Source organism: Caloenas nicobarica, chromosome 1 (genome assembly GCF_036013445.1).
Source record: "Caloenas nicobarica isolate bCalNic1 chromosome 1, bCalNic1.hap1, whole genome shotgun sequence".
Taxonomy (NCBI): domain Eukaryota; kingdom Metazoa; phylum Chordata; class Aves; order Columbiformes; family Columbidae; genus Caloenas; species Caloenas nicobarica.
In genome coordinates, this window is record NC_088245.1 from 41,578,309 (window position 1) to 41,599,151 (window position 20,843).

At 47.3% G+C, this 20,843-nt stretch overlaps 2 protein-coding genes across 2 annotated transcripts in view; one reads left to right on the forward strand and one right to left on the reverse strand.

Annotated features, from left to right (window-relative positions):
* Positions 1-6,586, forward strand: part of ACO2 (aconitase 2) — a 20,483-nt gene extending 13,897 nt beyond the window's left edge. The window contains exons 10-18 of the mRNA XM_065627008.1: positions 509-666; positions 1,743-1,816; positions 2,162-2,273; positions 2,476-2,598; positions 2,795-2,950; positions 4,092-4,283; positions 5,098-5,230; positions 5,546-5,667; positions 6,085-6,586. Coding sequence (XP_065483080.1) covers positions 509-666; positions 1,743-1,816; positions 2,162-2,273; positions 2,476-2,598; positions 2,795-2,950; positions 4,092-4,283; positions 5,098-5,230; positions 5,546-5,667; positions 6,085-6,228 — 1,214 coding nt within the window. The 3' untranslated portion in view covers positions 6,229-6,586. The remainder of the gene's footprint in view (positions 1-508; positions 667-1,742; positions 1,817-2,161; positions 2,274-2,475; positions 2,599-2,794; positions 2,951-4,091; positions 4,284-5,097; positions 5,231-5,545; positions 5,668-6,084) is intronic.
* Positions 6,587-7,829: 1,243 nt separating this feature from the next.
* POLR3H (RNA polymerase III subunit H) lies at positions 7,830-14,998 on the reverse strand. Its single transcript, XM_065642687.1, has 7 exons — positions 14,965-14,998; positions 14,478-14,605; positions 12,899-12,995; positions 11,188-11,274; positions 10,164-10,227; positions 9,319-9,526; positions 7,830-8,665 (listed from the first exon to the last, which is right to left on the reverse strand). The coding sequence occupies exons 2-7, from the start codon at positions 14,586-14,588 to the stop codon at positions 8,612-8,614; spliced, it is 621 nt and encodes a 206-aa protein (XP_065498759.1). The 5' UTR covers positions 14,589-14,605; positions 14,965-14,998; the 3' UTR covers positions 7,830-8,611.
* Positions 14,999-20,843: the final 5,845 nt, after the last annotated feature.

Sequence of the window (20,843 nt, forward strand, 5' to 3'; positions counted from 1 at the left end):
ATTATTCAATAGCGTTACAAATAGGACAGAGCAGCTGTACCTGAAAGAGAATTTATGTTTTGCTGGTTAGCACCAGAATGCTGTCGGGACACTACAGTATGTCCTCATGTGGTCTTCATACTGTGACAAAGGATCCTTTCTTTTCATCATTTCCTCTATTTCTTGCCATATTTATGTGAAGCCTTTTCTGTCTTTGTGGAACAATAGCTCTCTGTAGTAAGTGGCTTAACCAAAGTGCAAGTAAGTGACACTTGGATCTTGTAAAACAATAACCAGACTAGCGACCAGGTAGTGTGTTCTTGCTGTGCAACCTCCAAAGCTGGACAAGGGATTTCTTGTATGTTGCTGGGAGGTTTGGCAGTGTTAGTACCTGAAAACATTTCAATTCCTTGTCAGCAGAAAAGGTGGTCGTCCCTTTTTTTTTTTTCTGCTGAGAAATGGGTCAGGGAGAAGCTTCCTAGAACTGAGGCTGCAGTAACCACCTCCCTGTTTCTGTCAATCACCACAGGCTTGATTGGCAGCTGCACCAACTCCAGCTATGAGGACATGGGACGCTCTGCAGCAGTGGCAAAACAGGCACTAGCGCATGGATTGAAGTGCAAATCTAAGTTCACAATCACACCAGGCTCAGAGCAGATCCGTGCCACCATTGAAAGAGATGGTTATGTGAGTATGGCGGCTCTTTACACTTCCAGACAGTGAAGTGTTAAACTCTCTTCCAGACAGTACTCAGGAGTCCAGAGGTAACTGACAGAAACTTCTTAAACTTTGTCTTCACTTATCACTAGAGGCGCAATCACTGTTGTAGTAACTAGCCTTGTCTTATGATGGCTGAGGGTCCTGCCATCCCCTTGACAGTGTTCTGATCTGGTATCTTTGCTACCTTGGGCATATAAAGGCAGGAATGGCACTGGATAGAGCTGAGACAGTTATCAGGAACTGGGGCCCTGAGGAGATAACAGAATGCATAGGAAGGGATGACTCGTGCTCCTGGGATTCTGTGGATGGCCATGGCTGACGAAGGGCCAGCACCCACCTGCAATCCAGTTTTCTCCTTTAAGAACAGTTTAGGATGTGAGCAAGCCTTTTGTCAGAAGGTGGTTCCCATTTTAGGCTAAACTTTTGGCAAAACGCATACTTTATTTAAAAGGATACTTTCTGTAGAGGAACCATCACCTATTTTCTCCCCTTTTCTGTGCAGAAAATTATATTTTAATTAGTTGTAATATTTAGTGAATGTTAGATGCTGTCACAGCTTGGAGACCAAGTCTTTACATGTGGATATGTCCAGACAATACAGTCCACAGTCAACCTTTCCTTATCAGCTGCCCTCTTAATTAAATTATTTGCTGAAGGGACTGAGCAGGCACCCACACTTGCCTGCATTGTCACCAGTTCTCTCCTTACATGGATGGGAAGCACGTAGGATAGTAATCAGACCAGACACTGCCCTTCAGTCAAGTATCTGTGAGTCACTGGATTGCTGAATTTGACATAGGTAGAGAATGGGAACATCACGGCAAGTCACCCTGTGCTCTTCCCCAGCATTAACTTCCAGCTTTATTGGGATCAAACCCCATGTATTTGTAAAAGTGGCTCAAAACTTGTGAGTGAAACAAGGAGGGGAATTTTCTTGGGTTTGGTGCTTTCTGTTAAAGGCAGGTGTCCCCTTCCCCTGAAAGAGCAAGCCCAGAAATTGTTACCAGTAGAACGTCTGAAATAAAGTTGTTCTCTACCCTTAGGCGCAAATTCTGCGAGATGTTGGAGGGCTGGTTCTTGCCAATGCTTGTGGGCCGTGCATTGGCCAGTGGGACAGGTAACGTGAAAGATGGACCTCACTCTAGCTTTGCATCTTTTAGCTCCTAAAGTGCTCTGTAAAGCCAAATTTGATTGTAAATATAATGTGCTGAGTTGATTATTGTTCAGACAGTTCAACAGTGCACAACTTGGGCAATGAAAACTACTCCAGGAATCAGTGTCTGACTTGGTTTTGCACTGTCCTTGGGTTTGGTTCTGTCCTTAAAGGTGAAAAACGTGTCCAGGCACATGTTTCCAAAAGATAGCGATTGCTACCAAAACCATGCTGGGGGATTTTAGCAGTGAGACATCTAGAAGCAATTATTCCCTTTGCATTTGCTGAGCATGCTTGTTTCTTTCACAGGAAGGATATCAAGAAAGGAGAGAAAAACACAATAGTTACATCCTACAACCGGAATTTCACAGGTCGCAATGATGCCAATCCGGAGACGCATGCATTTGTGACCTCTCCGGAGGTAAGAAACAGCCAGAAGGGGCTGTAGAATAATTCAGGCTGTCTTGGGACCTAATTCTTCTGTGTGCAGAAGAGACCCAGTGTAGCTTGCTTTGTAGCTTGGCTGCTGGCTTTGAGACTGTTAGGTGTAGGACTTTCAAATGAAGAGATGGGAGGTGGTAGAATATGCCTTGAAATTGGTCTTTTTTTTTTTTCTCTTTCAGATTGTCACAGCCCTGTCCATTGCTGGCACCCTAAAATTTAACCCTGAGACAGATTACCTGACAGGAGCAGATGGGAAGAAGTTTAAACTAGAAGCACCTGATGCAGATGAGCTGCCCAAACTGGTAACTGCCTGGTCTGGAGGCGGACGGGGACAGGGCTGTCACTAGTGGTGTTTCACATGTAGGAAGGGAACTTTAATGCACTGACCTCTTCCTTAGTGTTGAAGCTAAAATGGGTGCAGTTGCCTGCACTGGCTTGTTTGCTTCTTGTGCTGTTGAGGACGGCTGAGGCTGATGATTTTCTTTTCTTCTTTGGAAGGAGTTTGACCCAGGCCAGGACACTTATCAGTACCCTCCCAAGGATGGCAGTGGACAGCACGTGGATGTGAGCCCCACCAGCCAGCGCCTTCAGCTTCTTGAGCCCTTCGATAAGTGGGATGGCAAGGATCTAGAAGACATGCTGATCCTCATCAAGGTCAGGAGCGAAGTGGGGGAACATCGGCTATGGCAGGACTGCTCAAATGGGTTTGCACATGAACTGCTAGAAGCTTTGGATGAGCTATCTGTGATTCCCTTCCCTACAACCACTTTGTTATGGAAAGTGAAGCAAGAATCCTCCTTTTCTCCAGTCGTTTCCTTCTGATACTTCTTTCTATTATAACTAAGAGATGTTTCTCCTTTGGGCTAGTGGTTAGCTAATACCATGAAAAATGAAGCTTGTTATACCATATAATACAATCCTACCCATACCATGGAGTCTGCAGAATTTGTTATAACCTGCAGCAGAAAGGTGAATGGGTTCTTTAATTAGCGTCTCTAACACCTGACTGTTCTAAGATGCATTTTGGCTGAAATGAGGTCATTAGGGACTTCTCATCCATCAGTGTGTGTTCTCTTCCTGTTTTATAGAAAGAGAAATTACTTCACGATAGTTAAACATTACGTTTCAGTCTCTTAATGAAGACATGGGTTTCCCCTCACTGCCTGTAGTGAGTTAACAGGATGGAAACCTTGGTTAATTGAGTGGTGGGTTTGGAAATGCAGTCCCTTAGGAACTGACCTTCATGAACGCTGCTGATTCTCAGCAGCAGAAAGTTGCAGGTACTCCCAAGGGCCATACTGAGCCATACTTGAGGTTTTGACACGGGCAATTCCTTTGCAAGCACTTTGGGACTTACCAGCTGGGAGGCCATTATCTCTGGTTGGGAATTCTGTTCTTACAAGCTGAGAAGGCTTATGTGCAGATTGGAAACTTAAACACTTGGCATCTTGCTGAACTCCCCCAGCAGGGAGGTTGAGCTGTAGCAAGAAGGGCTTAATCGCTTTTTGCACTTGAAGAGCCTGCTGATGAGGGAAATGGAGGACATGGCAGGAGGTGTCATGGCTAAGCTCAGTTTTGTAAGTTGCTCTTTGGAACAGGGGCATTCTTCCTACCCAGCGCATGCAGAACAACCATTATGTTCTGCTTTAGAGTGTCTTGATCCTGTAACAGATGCAGTTCTCTTGTGTTCATGCCCTCAAAAAGAGACACGAGGGTCCTTCAGAATAAAAAGTGTTGAGGAAGGGTCAAGTCACCGATCCATCCTAAGACATTATTTTCTTCTACTTCTCCTTAGGTAAAAGGGAAATGCACCACTGACCATATTTCTGCAGCTGGACCATGGCTGAAATTCCGTGGCCACCTGGACAACATCTCCAACAACCTGCTCATCGGCGCCATCAACATTGAAAATGGCAAAGCCAACTCTGTGAGGAATGCACTAACCCAGGAGTTTGGGCCAGTCCCAGACACAGCCCGTTACTACAAGGTGAGACTTCCCTCTGACTCATCTATTTTAAGAGGGTGCTTACACTTTGGGCAGTCTGTGCCAAGACTGAGGATCTCACCCTCCTGCTCTCAAGTAACAGCAGCTGTGAATTCACTCAGCATTGAGGCTTTTTCTTGGGATTTACTCTGATGGTGGCAGTTCTAGTAGGAGATTCTCTCCCTACCTGAAGAGGGAGGAGGATTTTGTGACCCAGAGGGGATTAGAAATCACAGATGAGAGGGGAAGAACTCGTTTAGGCACTTCACACCTTACAAGGCATGAGTGTCATCAGGCTACAACTAAACATCACCTCCTGGAGTGCTTCACTTGCAGCCAGTCTAATGTTTAAATACATTTTAATCTCGTCTTCTTCATTCTTTAAAACTTGGTTTAGAACCTCAAGAAATGTCCTTTCACCCCCTGGACAGCTTGGCACTGGTCTCAGATTGGTTCTTCCAGTAGAGAGAAGTTTCCCGTGTCGCTCCCAGAAGTAGAGCAGGGATCATGGCTGGTGTGAACCCTGCTCTGGCACAACACTGTGGAAGGAAAGGTGGCAGCAAGAATTTGCTCTGGGTCCCAAGGGCAATCCATATCAGCCCTTGTTAGCGAAGGACAGCAGTGCCTAACTGCCGTGAAGCACTTAATTCCTTAATTTCTGCCCTTCCTCAGAACCAAAGGGAGCCTTCTGGGAGCAGGTGTTGTAGCACAGCAATGTCAGTAGTGTAGCACTGAAATGAGATGTGTGGGCAGGTATTTATTGTTAATTCCTTGCTTTAGTGACTGCAGCAATGCAAATCTATTTCTTTTGTCACAGAAAATGGGTGTCAAATGGGCGGTTATTGGGGATGAAAACTATGGTGAGGGATCAAGCCGGGAGCACGCAGCATTGGAGCCACGTCACTTGGGAGGCAGGGTCATCATCACCAAGAGCTTTGCCAGGATCCATGGTGAGTTGCTCTTCCCCTGTGGTATGTATAAACAGGATGGATTTGGTTTGGGTGCAAGGGGTGTTCACCTTGCCCCAGGGTTCAACACCTATGGGCACAAAACCCATCTGCTGACAGATTGCATGGTCCCTCTTGTCAGGAACCCTGTTAAATATCTTGTTAGATATCCCACAAACAGTGGATGCACTGATCTAACTACAAAGATAGTAATTGTTGCTGGAATACTACTGTGAGAAGCACTGGGCAGCCAGCAGGTAATCCTGACCCCCTGCAGTGGGTTGTTAACAAGCGTGCTTGGTGGTTTGTTCTCCACAGAAACCAATCTGAAGAAGCAAGGTCTGCTGCCTCTCACTTTCGCTGATCCAGCAGACTACAACAAGATCCATCCTGTGGACAAGCTAAGCATTGTGGGGTTAGCAGACTTTGCACCAGGAAAGGTAACTGTCCGGGTGTTTTGTCATTGCGTTCGGGGGACAGGGACGTGCCACTGACCGGGAACGGTGTTGTGCTGTGTGCTTAGGGCCTGAAGCAGCTCAGGCACCCGCAGGCAGTGCCACCCGTCAGCCAGGTGAGACACTTGGCACCAGGGGGCTAGAGAGCAAGTCAGAGTCAGATTGCATTATTCTGAATGGTTATGAAAAACCCTTGTACAATATTCTGAATTCCTGGACTTGTTGCCTTAAATGTTCCCTCAAAGGAACTGCATCTACACTTCTGTGTTAAGACCCCCCATAACTTTCATTTTTCATTGTCAACCCTTTAAAAACATGTAGGAATTTTCCTGTGAGAAGCTTGAGTTAACTTGCTCCCTTGAAAGAGAAGAGGGGGAAATAAAAACTCTCTTCTTCTTTTAGCCCCTGAAATGCATTATCAAGCATCCCAACGGGAGCCAAGAAACAATCATGCTGAACCACACCTTCAACGAGTCACAGATAGAGTGGTTTCAGGCTGGCAGTGCCCTGAACAGAATGAAGGAGCTGCAGCAGAAATCAAGCTAAGTGTGCACAATGCCCCCAGTGCACTGGACTCGAGTCAGCTTTGGCATTTCCATGAAAAGTGCAATTCCATGCCTACTGTTGGAATAAATGTCTGATCAAATGTAACCATAGCTTCCTTTTTGTTATGGTACTTCCTCTTCACTGACACTATGAAAAGGGAGTGCAGCTAGGCTTACTTTTGTCTTTTAAATTCCCCAGCTCCCTTTTTCTATTTTGGCTCAGTTTCGGTTATCCCACAGTTATTTATATTCAGAAATAACCAGCTAAGGTGGGTTTGTCTGCTCAGTTGGTTATTTTCTGCCCATTCACTTTAGTGATGGCTAAAGAAATAAAATGAGAATAAAGAATGTGAACATTTCTTCTGCCTTGTGTTTTTATATTAATAATCCTGCTCTTTAGCCCCTGCTTCTCTTGGCACTGGTGCTGGGAGGGTGGGAGAGAACTTCTTGGAGATACAGAATTGGTACCTGCCCAGTTCTTATTCTGTAAATCACTGCTGTACACAAAAACACACGGTTAAAAAAGAGCCCTCACAGCTCTCTAGCACTGTTTCTCCCTTGACATGGACTGCTGCAGGCTATACTCATGACTATCACCACGTTCCCAACTACATTCCTGCCCAAGGCAAGAGTGACATTACTGCAGCAATGACAAACTTGCAAGGAGCAAGTGATTTATATGCTTTTGCAGCATTGTGTGCCAGTAGACTGGTTTCCTCAAGCACAGCTTGCCTTCTGCACCCCAGGAGACTGCTGTTGAGGAGTGTCTCATTAGATCAGCACGTAAAGCAAAACAGCTACCACCTTGCTCTACTCCTGAGAGCTCTGGAATGGGAGCTGAGCACAACAGCTACTTGGAAGTATCTGGGCTGTTTCTCACCCCCACACAGAGGCTACCCCAGAACAGTCTCTGTGGAAGCCTCTCTGGGTGTTGACGCTCTAGCTTGCTTCACCTGAATTTCCACCTCTACAAACAGCTGGGGATGTTCTCCAACAGTTTTCCACCATGTCTAGATGACTGGGTGTCTGAGTACTACTGCTCCATAGATGGCATTCAGTGCAGCTTGTTGTCTGAGCAGATGGACCTCAGTTACTATGTGAACCTAAAGAATTCCAGGCTCCCTTTTAATTAGGGCAATGCACCAGGAATAACAGTTTGGAATTAAGGGGTTCTAACAACACTGCAGGGAGGGCGTTGGTGACTCAAGCTTTGTTTCCACAGTTGGAGGTTTAGCAGACCCACTATCCCAGGGAATTACAGCCCCTTCCTGCCAAGTGTGGCTGCCTTTGTAATTATGTGCGACATCACTCTCTTGGCAATGTGCCCTGCATAGATTTTACTCACTGTTTTGTTCCCCCCTTTCCTTTCACTGCTGTCAGGGAGGGTGATGGCAATTGTTTGTTATTGGCTGTTAGAGCAAAGTGTTGGGCTCAACAGTGTCTGCCTTGAAATCCAAGTAGCTAAGCCGCAGGAGGCAACTTTTTTCTTCCTGCTAGGCAGGAAGCTAATAGTTCTCTCAAATTGTACAGGAAGGCAGGCTGTGTGGTTTGGTGGGGTTTTTTTACTATTTATTCCATTTCTGGTATTAACACACCCCCCACAAACAAGTATTTAACTTGCTCAAAGCACCCCTGGTCCCTTTCAGTTCATAATTATGTATTTTCAGCCAAACTGCTGCAAAGTTTAGCTCACTCTACATAAATATAGCCCACCCAATAAAGTATTTCCATTCTGCACAATAAGCAGCCTGTAGCCTTCCACAGTGGTCATCTTCATAGAGCCTAAATTACTTTTGGGTAAATTAACTGCCATTCCAGTTCTCTTTGGCTGACTTCGCCCATGGGTTCAGTTCCCATTCTTAGCAGAAAGTGACCACCACCTCCCTTGCCCTCCCAGCAGCAGCATTTTCCAGGTCTTCAGAGTACCACACCTCTGGTTATTCTTTTGCTGTTTCTTCTTTATTTCCCATCAAAAGAAGGGCAGGTTTCTACCCCTCCAAGACCAAGCTCTCAGTCCAAGGAAGCAACACTTCATGACAGGCATTCTCTCCCACTTTCACTCACCAAAGTCAACTCCCTTCTTAACTCAGGCAAGGAAAGACCTCCCCAGTTTTCCCTGCAGGGCAGGAGACCAAAGCTCCAGCTGAGTTTGTTGCTGCTGCGCTCGAGGCTTTTTGTGCCTGTAGATTGACTTCTACAGATCAGTGAAGACATTTCTTGAAAGAGACTGTCTCGATCTGGCAGGTTGGAAGCTGAAGGGGAAACAGAGACTGGCAGGTCTAATTTCTCATTCAGCTTCAGAGGAGCAATGAGCACCAGCAAGATCCCACAATCCCCCAAACATCCACTGGAAAGCCTTTCTGCGGAGCAGGCTCTGACTGCAGCTAGCTGTTTGTCCACCACGACAGGAGGCCCAGGCCCGGCTCACTGATTGATCCCTGTTCACAGAGAGAAGAACAGAGTGTGCAACTGTCAACTGCTAAGAGAATACAGAAGTAAATGCATAAAAATATAAAATCTCTCCCCCATGAGTTGTGGAGGAGGTAGTCACTATTTCTTCTTGTCAGAGCCTGCCCAGCACTTCCTCAGACTCCTTTAAACCTTGTCACCACTAAACTAAACATTCAACAATTAAAAATCAAGCACTTACCCATTCCACCTCCACTGTCCCAACACACTCCAGCTGGGAGAAAACAGCTTTCCCTGGTTTAGATCAGTCTCTTGCCCTGTATGCATCATGGGTCTTACCTCAAAGCACAGCAGAGACTGTTTAGCTGCTGTGTAAACCCTGATGTGGTTCTCCCAGCTCCATGCTCCTCATGTGCTCACTCCTACCTGCAGCTCCTGCATCCAGAATCTGCTTTAAATCAGCCTTCCCAAGGGAACTCCAACAACAACCACAAAGTGTTCCAATGCAAACACATAGTGACCACAGGAACAATCTTGTTTCTCCCATTTTCCACTCCTTTCATTTTGTGACTCTGCCTCACAGTCAGCTTAAAGCAATGAGTTCCTTGGGAAAGGAATGCTATTTTAGACATAGAATAAACCACGACGTTCGCAAGGTTCTGTGAATTATGCACACAGTTACCACAAGAGTGTAGGGTGCCTCTTTCTTCTGGACTTCTTCGGTGGCACTTGAAGTGGAAGCCTCTACAGAGCTCGGACCTGTTGGTGATGTATCAACAAATGTTTCATCCACAACTCGGAAGCGGATCTCCTCCCCAATGTCCATGTACAGGTCATGGGCCCCTTCTTCCGTCTCGTATTCCCACACCCACACCTGCTCTGCTTCATCGCTGGCCACGCCATAGGTTAAGGATGGAAACAATCAGCATTTGGCCTGACGGATCACGTCCTGGCAGTTTCAGGAACAGACTCAATTCAAAGCATTTTCACAAATATTTCTCAAACCGCAATGCCCTGTCCTAGGTCATCACCTGCACAGCCCAGGACCCCCGCTTTGTTTCTGATTTTCCTGCTTCAAGGTGTGCGCTGCTGGGCAGAGCTGGAGTTACTCCCACAGAAAAACCCAACAACAAAAAACCCCCACACAAACAAAACCCCTCAAACCCAAGATGACTTTGTCTACCACAAGTAAGTATATTAGACACACCACAGATCTAGACATGACACGATGTGGTACAAGCGATGTTCTGTCCTCAGCAGCAGCCAAGACCAGCGGCAGGGATTACAATGCGTCTGTTCGGGGAACGCTGCCATTCATTTCTCTCAGTGGGCACAATGGTCCAGCAAAACCTCCTAAGCGTGAGGCCTGTCTCGCTGTGATAACAGTCTGCAGGACTGGCCCGACACAACAGCTTCGCTTCTGCCACTGAGCACCTTCATTGTTGCGGCAGTGAATGCCTGTTGGGCCAGCACTGCACAATCTTTTGAAATGAAGTAGTGAAGTTATCCAAGGTGATCAAAGGATACAACTTAGCTGGCTGCTGCAGGGATTCTGGTGGGATGACAATATCGTCAAAGAATCCAATAGAAACTGTGGAGAAATGAATTTGATTAAGACTGAAAACGATTCTTTGCAAATGATGCACCACAGCGATTCCTAAAATGCATTTCTTAGATTCATTCTCCTTCCTCTTTCAGGAAGGACAATTGAGATCATGCAGTAATTATTCTTTGAGCCACAACGTTCAATTTCAGTTGGCATCAAAGCAACCACCCAGCTGAAAGTACATACAGCAACAGAGGGCACAGTCTTCGTGCCCGCTGGGAAAGGAAAGGCTGTTTGCAGCAGGATTGGAAATGAAAGCATTCCAAGAAACGAGTAAGAGCCTATAGAGGTCTGTGACAGAAAAGAGCTTAGAAATCACAGATGTAACATGTTAAATAAAGACCAGTATAAGGTTAGAACAGCCCCCACCTCCCCTTTGAGGTTCCATGATGTTTAATTTTATCAGAGAATGGACATGCCCAAATTCAGCAAAAAAATGCACCCAAGATAATCTTATTGTCCTAACTTAACAACTGAGCAGAGGACCTCACTTGCATGGAAGACTCTTACAAGAAAGGAAAGCAACTCATCAGTTATGTTTTCTGTGAATCTGACTGCACTTTGTGCTCACAAAGACATTTCCCTGCCATGTTTTCAGGTACAGGAAACCATCACGAATTTGCACAGAACTACAGGGAAGATGTATCAGACCAAGACGAGCCGATACCACCACTTTAAAAACAAAACAGAAGACCAAGTTCTGTTAACTGAAGTGGGAAAACGAATTCCATCTATGCTGCAGATGCCTGTTCTTCTTGGGCATGCACAGGAATGACAAAAGGAGAGGGGGGCACAGACGAAAACAAGAGCCAGGGAAGCTGCCAGAGGCCAGGAACAGTCTGTAGCCAGCCCACGGACAGCACTGCACCACCTGAAATCACAGCACTTCAACAGACCAGACCAAGAGCTCTGCAGCTCACGTGTCCCTCACACAGCCGGGTTTACCGTGAACGCCGTCCTGACTGCAGCTTTTAATCTGCCCGATCAGAATCTCGTCCAGGAAGGGGTGGAAGACCACGTAGCGGAAATGCACTTAAAAGAAAACAGATCATTAATGTTTATGCCCACATTAGTGAACTATACTCCTTCCACAGGGTGGCAGCCATTAAAACAAAATCCCACATCCTATATGCCATCTAAAATACTTACCCACCTTCTTTTACAATTTCCTTACGGGCACCGATTAGACAGAAAAACAGGAATAAAAGTCCAGATTCCTAACTGCTTTGTATGAATTACGACAGTGGCTGATCAGCTGCCTCCTGTTCTCTGCTCATCAAGCTTGCAAGAGTTTAAGTTCACAGAATAAAACCATAAATGAAGGACACGGAGCAGAGCCTCTGCTTTAGTTATGGTGTGAGCATTCCCGCACAATGTTTCAAGGCCAAGAATACCAGTTGAAATTATACTTTCTTGTAATACTTCTGCTCCTTCTATTTTTGTCAGCAATGCTGTGTTTTCTTTAAATTAAATATTTGATATCAAGCATTATAAGAGTAAATAAGATTCTCTAACACGACTGCATTTTTTATCCAAGTAAAATAAAATTATGTTTCTAACATAATTTATAATTTATAAGAAAGCTACACTAAGCCCATCTTAGCCGAACAGCGCTTATGAGCAATTTAACATCATTTTAGCTGTCCATACTCTGCGCTCCTCTTTTACATAAAATCATGCAGCACATTAGAGAAAGAGTTATTACCAGATATAGCAGGATTTATTAAAGTGCTACCCCAGATTCTGAAAGCAGGAGACTTTTTTTCCCCAAGCTCAGAGAGAATATATTCTCTTGTTTCAGTTCAAGGGGTAATTCAAAGTTAAGCAGCTGAATGGAGATTAAAGCAAGCAGGAAAGCCTGCCATCGTCCTTCAGTATTAGAGAAGCTTTTATTTGCAGGGAGCAATTTCTATTGAGATAAAATTTAGACAAAGGGCAGTCACATACTGTCAGTCCTGTTCCCTTCTAACAGGAAACAGTTCATTTGCTCATGCCATGTTTCTGCACTGAACATTAAAGCTAGAAAAATGTGCCTCTTTCCAGCTTAAAGAAACTTATTTCGCCTTAAAAATATATTAAATTTGCTTTTATGAATTTACTTCCAGTTTTCACTCAGATTTGCCTAAAGTCAAAGTAAATAAATTAGTCATTTCTTATTTTTAAAAAAGTCACTAGAGACGTATGCTGAACCAGATCTGTCTAAGCCTCAAACAAAAACGTAGCAAAACTTCCAACTAGGAAAACAGCATCAAATGCTCTACGAATGTTATATTTAGCAACATATTTCAACATTCTAGCTAGGGGAAATAAGCTTCAAAAAGAAGAAAATACTAGACAAGCACGGAACAATTAATACAACTTATTTTCTATGTGCACAGTTCCAGTAATTTTAAATTGAATGAACCTCTTCCTTATCCCACACTTATGGCTGGAAATGCAAACAGGACTGGCTATTTTAAAGCTGTATTTGTACGCAAAAAAGTGCAAAGGAAAGAGACTTTTGCCATGTTCCTCTTGCCCTCCTAACAGGAACAGAGTTAAGGCTATGAATTTCAGTATGGTCCTTTTAATTTACTTTCCCTAACAAATGAAATCACTTTACACTGCCAGATCACTAACCTTCCGCAAAACCATATAACTGAGGACAAGAATATACCTTTGGTATGTGATGCACCATCTCCAGGAAATATGTATGAATCTTCCAGCTTCGTGATATCATACAGACAGATGCAGAGGCCGACGTTGTACACAACCTGCTCAAAGAAGAAAAAAAAGTCATTTAAAAGCAATAAATCAAGCAAGCCACCAGGTTAAATCAAGCAAACCATCAAATTTATACACTGCACACACCTTTTCAAAAGAAGGCAACAGAAGGGTGGCAAGATGGGAGGGAGGCTGTTTTGGTGCACTCCCTTCAACAGCCCTGGCCTCAACCACACCGCATTGTAGGAGAACCCCTGACGCACTCAAGTGTTATGGGAAAGGTGATGTCATTGGCACTGGAAAGGGCATTGCTACAAACAGAAACCCTTGGGGTAACTGTCAGTGGTGAGAGAAGTTGAGTCTCCAAAACAGTGAACAGTTTCCCACAGACATCATTCACCAGCCCCACCGCTTGTCCAAAGGCTAAACACACTATTCGCTGCAGTTATACTCTCAGAAGCCTCTGGGCTTGCCTTTGTCTTAAATCATATTAGCCCTGGGCAGAGACAAGAACTCTTGGCTTCTCTGCCACTTCTGAGCCAGCTTCACAGCCTACAAAATAACTTGTCTGTATAATCTGCTGTTCACAACCCTCGATCGCTTCAGGTTGTTCTTTTGAGCTCTGTTCCCAAGCTGCACTTTGAGTTTTGCTCCTGCCTCACAGTGAAAGCTGTGTGGTAATCACAGTCCCGGGGCTGCACAGGGAAACTGTGACCTCCTGGTCTGTGACATAACACTTGTTTATATCCTGCACCAATTTCTTGCTGCCACAGTGTATTTCATGTACTAAGCACAGACCAAAACAACTATTAACATTTTAATGTCTCTTCCATTATTATTATTCTACATTTATTTACATCGTCTTTTTAAAAATTCTCCCACTCACAGAATCATCTCAGTTGGAAGAGACCCTCAAGATCATGAAGTCCAACCATAACCTAACTCTAGCATTAAACCATGTCCCTAAGAACCTTGTCTAAACACCTTTTAAACACCTCCAGGGATGGTGACTCCACCACTTCCCTGGGCAGCCTGTTCAAACGCCTGACAACCCTTTCCGTGAAGAATTTTTTCCAAATATCCAATCTAAACCTCTCCTGGCACAACTTGAGGCCATTTCCTCTTGTCCTATCACTTGCTACATGGGAGAAGAGACCAACACCCTCCATGCTACAACCTCCTTTCAGGTGGCTGTATACGGTTTGCATTAGTTTTTCAGACCACATTTTGGATTGCTACTCTACGCACAGACCAGCAGTTACTCTCACTTCTCTTCCATACTTCTCCATCCCATCTGGCATCTCAGTACCTTCCCATTACAGCAGTAGCCATTAGGAAAAAAAATCCCCTTTGAGATGGTATATGGCTGGGTCTTTGTTTACAGTCTCTGATATTTCAGTCGCTGGGGATGGCCTTCACAGCCAAACTCTTCTGACACCTCACCCACACATCTCATCGGGAACAGATAAAAGGAAGAAATGCTCAGGGACGCGATGCCACCTGCATCCACCTATACGTGACCCACACTTTACCTTATTGGCCAATTTCTTGTTTAGCTCTTCAGCAATGGATTCGTTCAGTTTCCTTTCAAACTGCCAGGGAGGGATTCTGACCGTGTCGGTCATCTCGACCAGGACAAACATGGCGGCGCGGAGCAGCGCTGAGGAGACCCAGAGCACAACCCTGACCCCCAACGACCGACGGGGGGCCGGCCTGGGACAACACCCCGACGGCTCGCACGGAGCTCGGGGGGGCAGCACCCCGGTTGTGCCAAAATTGTGAGGGGGGGGCGGGTTTGAAGGCGCCCGCGCAACGGCCGTTGCGGGGGGGGTGGGGTGGGTTCACGGCGGCCACGCAGCCGCTATCGGGGGTGGGCGGCCAGGCAGCCGCCGCCGTCGTAAGCGGAGGGGCAGGGCACCGCCAGCCACGCCGCTCGGCAGCCGGGCGGAGCGCGGCGGGCAAGCCCGGAGCGGGGGGAGCCCGCCCGGAGCGGCGCAGCCACAGCCGCTCCTCACCCACCTGCCGCACACGGGGCCCACACACGCTCTCCTACCTCCCGGCACTTCCGGCGCCTCAGCCAATCGTCCTCGGCGGGTGGGGCCGGCGCCTTGATTGACGGGGGGACGGAGCGCTCACGGGGCGCGGGGGCGGGGCGAGGCGCCATTTTGTCACCGCTCGGGGCGGAGCGCGCTCCGCTACCTGTGGGGCTGCGGGGGGTCTGGGGGCCCCCGCGGGGAGGTGCTTTGGGTCAGTGTACACGTGGAAAGGCCCTCAGGCCCCTGGAGTTCTGTACCTGCGCCCCCCACCCCCCCCCAGGCGTCTCCACGTGTCACATCTGTTCTTCCACCCAAAACAATCCGCAATTGCAGTTACTATAATCTCATTTAATCATATAATCTCACTGGAACAGGCTGCCCAGGGAGGTTGTGGAGTCTCCTTCTCTGCAGAGATTCAAACCCGCCTGGACGCCTTCCTGTGTAACCTCATCTGGGTGTTCCTGCTCCGGCGGGGGGGTTGGACTGGATGATCCTTTGAGGTCCCTTCCAATTCCTGACATTCTGTGATTCTGCGATTTAACGTTTTCATAAGCTTCAAACCCGACAGGGCAGCAGAGACCAAAGTTCACGCTTCTCTAAGAGCCAATACTTCAGCTGTTTGCCCGCTCCTACAGCAAAACTCGGGTTTTTACCGCCTTGTGCCTAGAAGATATTTTCACAGTGGCACCTCCCCAATACTGAGGTTGAGGTTATTATCAAATACAAATTGGCATCACACAGAGCTGGAATAATTTATTCTAAGTGTTAATTACAAAAACAAACAAACAAACAAATATCCCTGTGGTATGATTTTACAGGCCCCAGTGTGTCCTGCAGCAAAGGAAGGCAGCACAAAGGATCACAGAAATCACAGAATCACAGAATGTCAGGGATTGGGAAGGACCTCAAAAGATCATCTAGTCCAATCCCCCCGCCGGAGCAGGAACACCCAGATGAGGTTACACAGGAAGGCGTCCAGGTGGGTTTTGAATGTCTGCAGAGAAGGAGACTCCACAACCTCCCTGGGCAGCCCATTCCAGGCTCCGTCACCCTCACTGAGAAGAAGTTTCTTCTCAAATGTAAATGGAACCGCCTGTGTTCCAGTTTGCACCCATTGCCCCTTGTCTTACTGTTGGTTGTCACCGAGAAGAGCCTGGCTCCATCCTCATGACACTCACCCTTTACATGTTTATAAACGTTACTGAGGTCACCCCTCAGTCTCCTCTCCTCCAAGCTAAAGAGCCCCAGCTCCCTCAGCCTTTCCTCGTAAGGGAGATGCTCCACTCCCTTAATCATCTTTGTGGCCCTGCGCTGGACTCTCTCCAGCAGTTCCCTGTCCTTCTTGAACTGAGGGGCCCAGAGCTGGACACAATATTCCAGATGCGGTCTCACCAGGGCAGAGTAGAGGGGAAGGAGAACCTCTCTCGACCTACTCACCACCCCCCTTCTAATACACCGCAGGATGCCATTGGCCTTCTTGGCCACAAGGGCACAGTGCTGGCCCATGGTCATCCTGCTGTCCACCAGGACCTCCAGGTCCCTTTCCCCTACACTGCTCTCTAATAGGTCATTCCCCAACCTATACTGGAACCTGGGGTTGTTCCTGCCCAGATGTAAGACTCTACACTTTCTCTTGTTATATTTCATTAAATTTTTCCCTGCCCAACTCTCCAGCCTGTCCAGATCTCGCTGGATGGTGGGAAACAAGGCGCCATGCCCGTGTCTGAAAATTTAGTGGGGAAAAATGAAAGAAGGTTGTTTAAAGTGTGCTTAAAAAAAGATTCGCCAGGAAAACCAAACATCTCTGGCTGACAGTCAGAACTGCACTGTCAGCGTAATGGCTTTGATGCAAAGGCTAAATATGTCATCCCCCGCACCCCCCGGCGGGACAGTAATGAGTGTTTTAGATAAGAAATCATTAAATGTTGAGCTGTCTTGGAGAAGGAAGAGGAAAATGGGACTGAAAACACTGTGGCTAGGCTTCATTAACAAGATACCTGTCTTGGGCGAGGGGTTTCTGATCTCGTTGCAGTTACTCCTGTTTCATCAGCATTCGTTGGGTTGTGTGTTTGTTGGGTTTTTTTGCTTGTTGTTTTTTTGTCTGTCTGTTTGTTTAAATTAACATGGCTGGTCTGCACATGTTTGGCATGTTTGTATTAACTGGCGGGCTCAGGAACAATTTTTCCCCTGTCACCTGAGAAGAGCAGCATTTTTTTTTGGAGCATCACCTGCTGTCTCAGCGAGGAGCACTCTATCAGAACACCTCAACCCTGATCCTCAGCGCTTCTTGCTCTTCTTGTCCTACTTCGGGGAGCCTCACAAAGGCTCCTTGCTCCTGCGCAGCAGTGGCGGCTGCGCTAATCTCAGCGCGGCACAGCTCTGCTGGCACACGTGCCGCATCCCTCGCTGTTCTGTCCTGGCCTCACACAGGTCTGGCGGCACAAGGTTTGACCTTTAGCTGGAGCGCAGATTTTGCGAGTGTCTCTAGCTACTTTTTCAGACGAGTTAATTGTTCCTGTCCCTCTTCTGATGGCAGGTGAACAAAGAGCCTTGGTATCACACAAGGAGGTAGAAGTTAGGTACTGTTGGTACTGGCAAAGTGATCACGCTGGCTGCTTTTGTATATGAGAATTGTAGGATTAAATAAGGGTAGGGCTCAGGGGAACAGCAGGCTGAATACCTAGGAGAACAGGGGAGATGGGGAGAAGAAGTAGATTTGGACAGAGACCTATCACACTTCTATTTCTAGCCCACCTTTGAGCTAATACTTTTCATGTTTCAAATAGCCATGTCCCTTCGGGGGCTGTTGGGTACCCAATACGAAGCTGATGCATCTCCCTTCAGCCTGATCCCCAAAAACCAGCGATGAGCCTGGTTTCATACTGGCTGGTGTCTTACGGTTGACCCTCCGGTGTCTCGTAAAATGCAAGCGCTAAACAAGATCTTCTAGGGTGGGGGTGTGCAGAATCTCTCCCTCCTGTATCAGGTCTGTGATCGCCAGCAAGGGCTGAACGCTGCAGGCAGTTCCTCGGTGAGGGTGTCAGGATTATAGAATCACAGCATGGTTGGGGTTGGAAGGGACCTCTGGAGACCATCCAGTCCAATCCACCTGCTAAAGCAGGTTCACCTAGAGCAGATCACACAGGAATGTGTCCAGGTGGGTTTTGAATGTCGCCAGGGAAGGAGACTGCACAACCTCTCTGGGCAGCCTGTTCCAGTGCTCTGGCACCTTCGAAGTAAAGAAGTTTCTCCTCTACACAGCTATGTGTTGTGGTGAAACTTGCAGGCACTTCGATATTACTCTGAGGAAACGGAATTGAAATGTGGGAAGAGACACCACCAGACCTGAGTCTGACTGGCAATTTCTCAGCCTCCACCAGTAATGTCACAGGCTGTGGGAAGTGATTTCCAGTCTCACGCTCTGCTGATAACCCCCTGATCCCCAGCGGTGTGTGCTAGGGCCTTCGTACACCTGACAGATATTGCTCTATTACCTGCCAGGTTTTCCCTGTTTCATAAGCACCGTCTCCAATGTAAAAATATAAACAAAAGCCAAACTTTGCCCTGTAAAACACGGGTGTTGTCTCGACTCAGCTATTGATAGCGCTCAGGGTTACACTACATTTAACACTGCAGTGAAAGGTATCTTGGTGTTGGAGATTGTGTGAACAGCCTCATTTTGCTGAGTGTTCTTTTTTTGTCCCAGTAGTACTGACAAAATGAATATCCACAAACCTTCAGCACCTGTACACACCTTTCAGTACATAACCATAAAGTCTCTAGAGTCTCTCTCAGCAGTATTGGGGCTTTTCTGAAATTGTGGGCATGGTTCTCAGTTGCTGGGGTTTTTTTAACCTTCAGCTGCTGGAATCCAGGGACGGCACAAGGGTCTTTGTGGCACTCAGAGAAAATCCCAGACATTTCTTATTCTCACAATTGTACAGGAAAACTGGCAAATACTATTTGAAGTTACCTGAAGGCTCGGAAACTTGGAGGAAAATGAAAGAAACCCTCAAGTTATTTTGTTTAAGATCTCCTCTGCCCACACTTCCCCACAGCTTTTGGGGAAAACAGGCTCAGGGACGTTGGAGGAGCTGAGTGGTAGTTTGCATCTAGGCTGCTCTGGTCCTCCTTTGATTGACTCCAGAGGAATTACGTATCTTCTCACGTACAAAGTCCTCCAAACTCCTGCTTTTGCTTCCATCTCTGCAGGCATCTCTGGCACCCCCGCACCCGCTCTCTGTTTGATCAAAGCTTTCCCTCTTCTTTTATCATTTTCGCGTGCTTTAGACTCTCTGCCTTCTCTGCTGCAGCGCATGCCCAGAGCCGCCTTCAAACGCGCTTTGAGTTCCCGTTGCCTGAGCCTTTGGTGACTACGTGGGAGAGTCCAGTACTGACGCTCATCTCCTGTGCACAGGTTATTTTGTTTAACACGTGCAGCTGTGCACACAGCTAACCCTCATGTGCCACTAGTCAGGCGGGGGAGTACAGGTATTTATGATATTCCATGCGCAATTGTTAAATGAACGCACACGTCCCCAGCACTCTTCTGGCCTCCAGCCATTTCCAGCTCAGGGCCCTCCTGGGCTGGATGCATAGAACTGTCCCCCAGGAGAGGATGGACCATCTCAGGAGAAACTTGGAGACGGAGAGCTGGCTGGGCTTCTCCTCCCCTTCTTTTGCAAGGGTTTGAAGAGTAGACTGGGGAGATGAGCACTGTGGTGTCTGTAGGGGGTGAATGGGGCTCTTGTTTTGTCACGAAAAACTGCCTGAAAAGTTGCAAGCAGAGTGCGATGGGCAACGGCAAAACCCGGCAGCATGTGGGGTTTCAGTGCTTCTTGGTGGTCTTGCCATGGGCTGGGCTCGTCTGTCTATGGAGCCTTTTTCCGCACTATGGTTTGCTGACAGGAGAGACACAACTGCTTTGTGTCCCTCTGCTAAAGCCCCTGGGATAGACACAGATCAACACCCAGCTACCCGGGTGGATGGACACAGCCAGGCAGAGCAGTCGTGACCCCGTCTCCTGACTCTGCGCCATCCCTCACGGCTTCCCACACAACTTGTACGCCACCTTGCAGCCCCAGGGTCTTTGGTGGAACAGGTCCAGTTGGAACCATCATGTTCAGCTACTTAGAATGACTCGAGGAAAGAGTCATGTTTAAGAAACCAAAACCAGTCCACACCCCACGTCATGAGATGACCGTGACAGCTCCTTGCAGTGCTGACACGATGCCACAGCTGTTCGGGGTCCTTGCAAATTTTATTCCAGGATCACAGAGACCTGCATGGTAAGGTGCCGGTGTGGTCCACTCTTCTGCTCCAAAATGAGGCCAATATCACCTAAATTCCCCCCAAAGGATGCCTACCCAGCCTATTCTTAAAAACCTCCAGTGATGGAGATTCCGGTGCTTCCCCAGGCAATCTACTTGAGTAATTAACTGTCTATTCTGTTAGAAAGTGTTTCCTAATGTCTAGCATCAGTCTTGCTCCTTGCAATTTAAACCCCATTACTTCTTGCCCTATTCCCCAGCGGATGCAGCAGATTGATTCGTATTCTCGTTGCGTCGCCCTGCGCCCCCAAGAGAGAAGAGTCTCAGGTGAATTTATGATGTTGCCTCTGCCCACAGTGCTGACTCCCCCGAGTGCGGTGATACCGGCACAGGGGAAAACAGAAAGGAAAGATCTTTTGGGGTCAGGGGGCTGGCATAGTGCACTGCTAGAAATGAGACCCTGAGAAAGCACCTGTGGTTGTGAGGGCCGCAAGCCCAGAGCAGGGGGGTGGGATGGTGGGGCGGATTTGTGGCATGTGCCCCCCCATGCCCCTCTGCTCTGGGGGGGGTCACCGTGGCACATGTGGGTGCT

Coding starts and splice junctions, on each gene's coding strand:
- POLR3H (XM_065642687.1), bottom strand. CDS start 14,588: ATGTTTGTCCTGGTCGAGATGACCGACACGGTCAGAATCCCTCCCTGG. Junction 9,527..10,163: donor CTGCAGCAGCCAGCTAAGTT/GTATCCTTTGAT, acceptor TGGCGTGGCCAG/CGATGAAGCAGAGCAGGTGT. Junction 8,666..9,318: donor AGGCACCCTACACTCTTGTG/GTAACTGTGTGC, acceptor CTCTGTGAACAG/GGATCAATCAGTGAGCCGGG.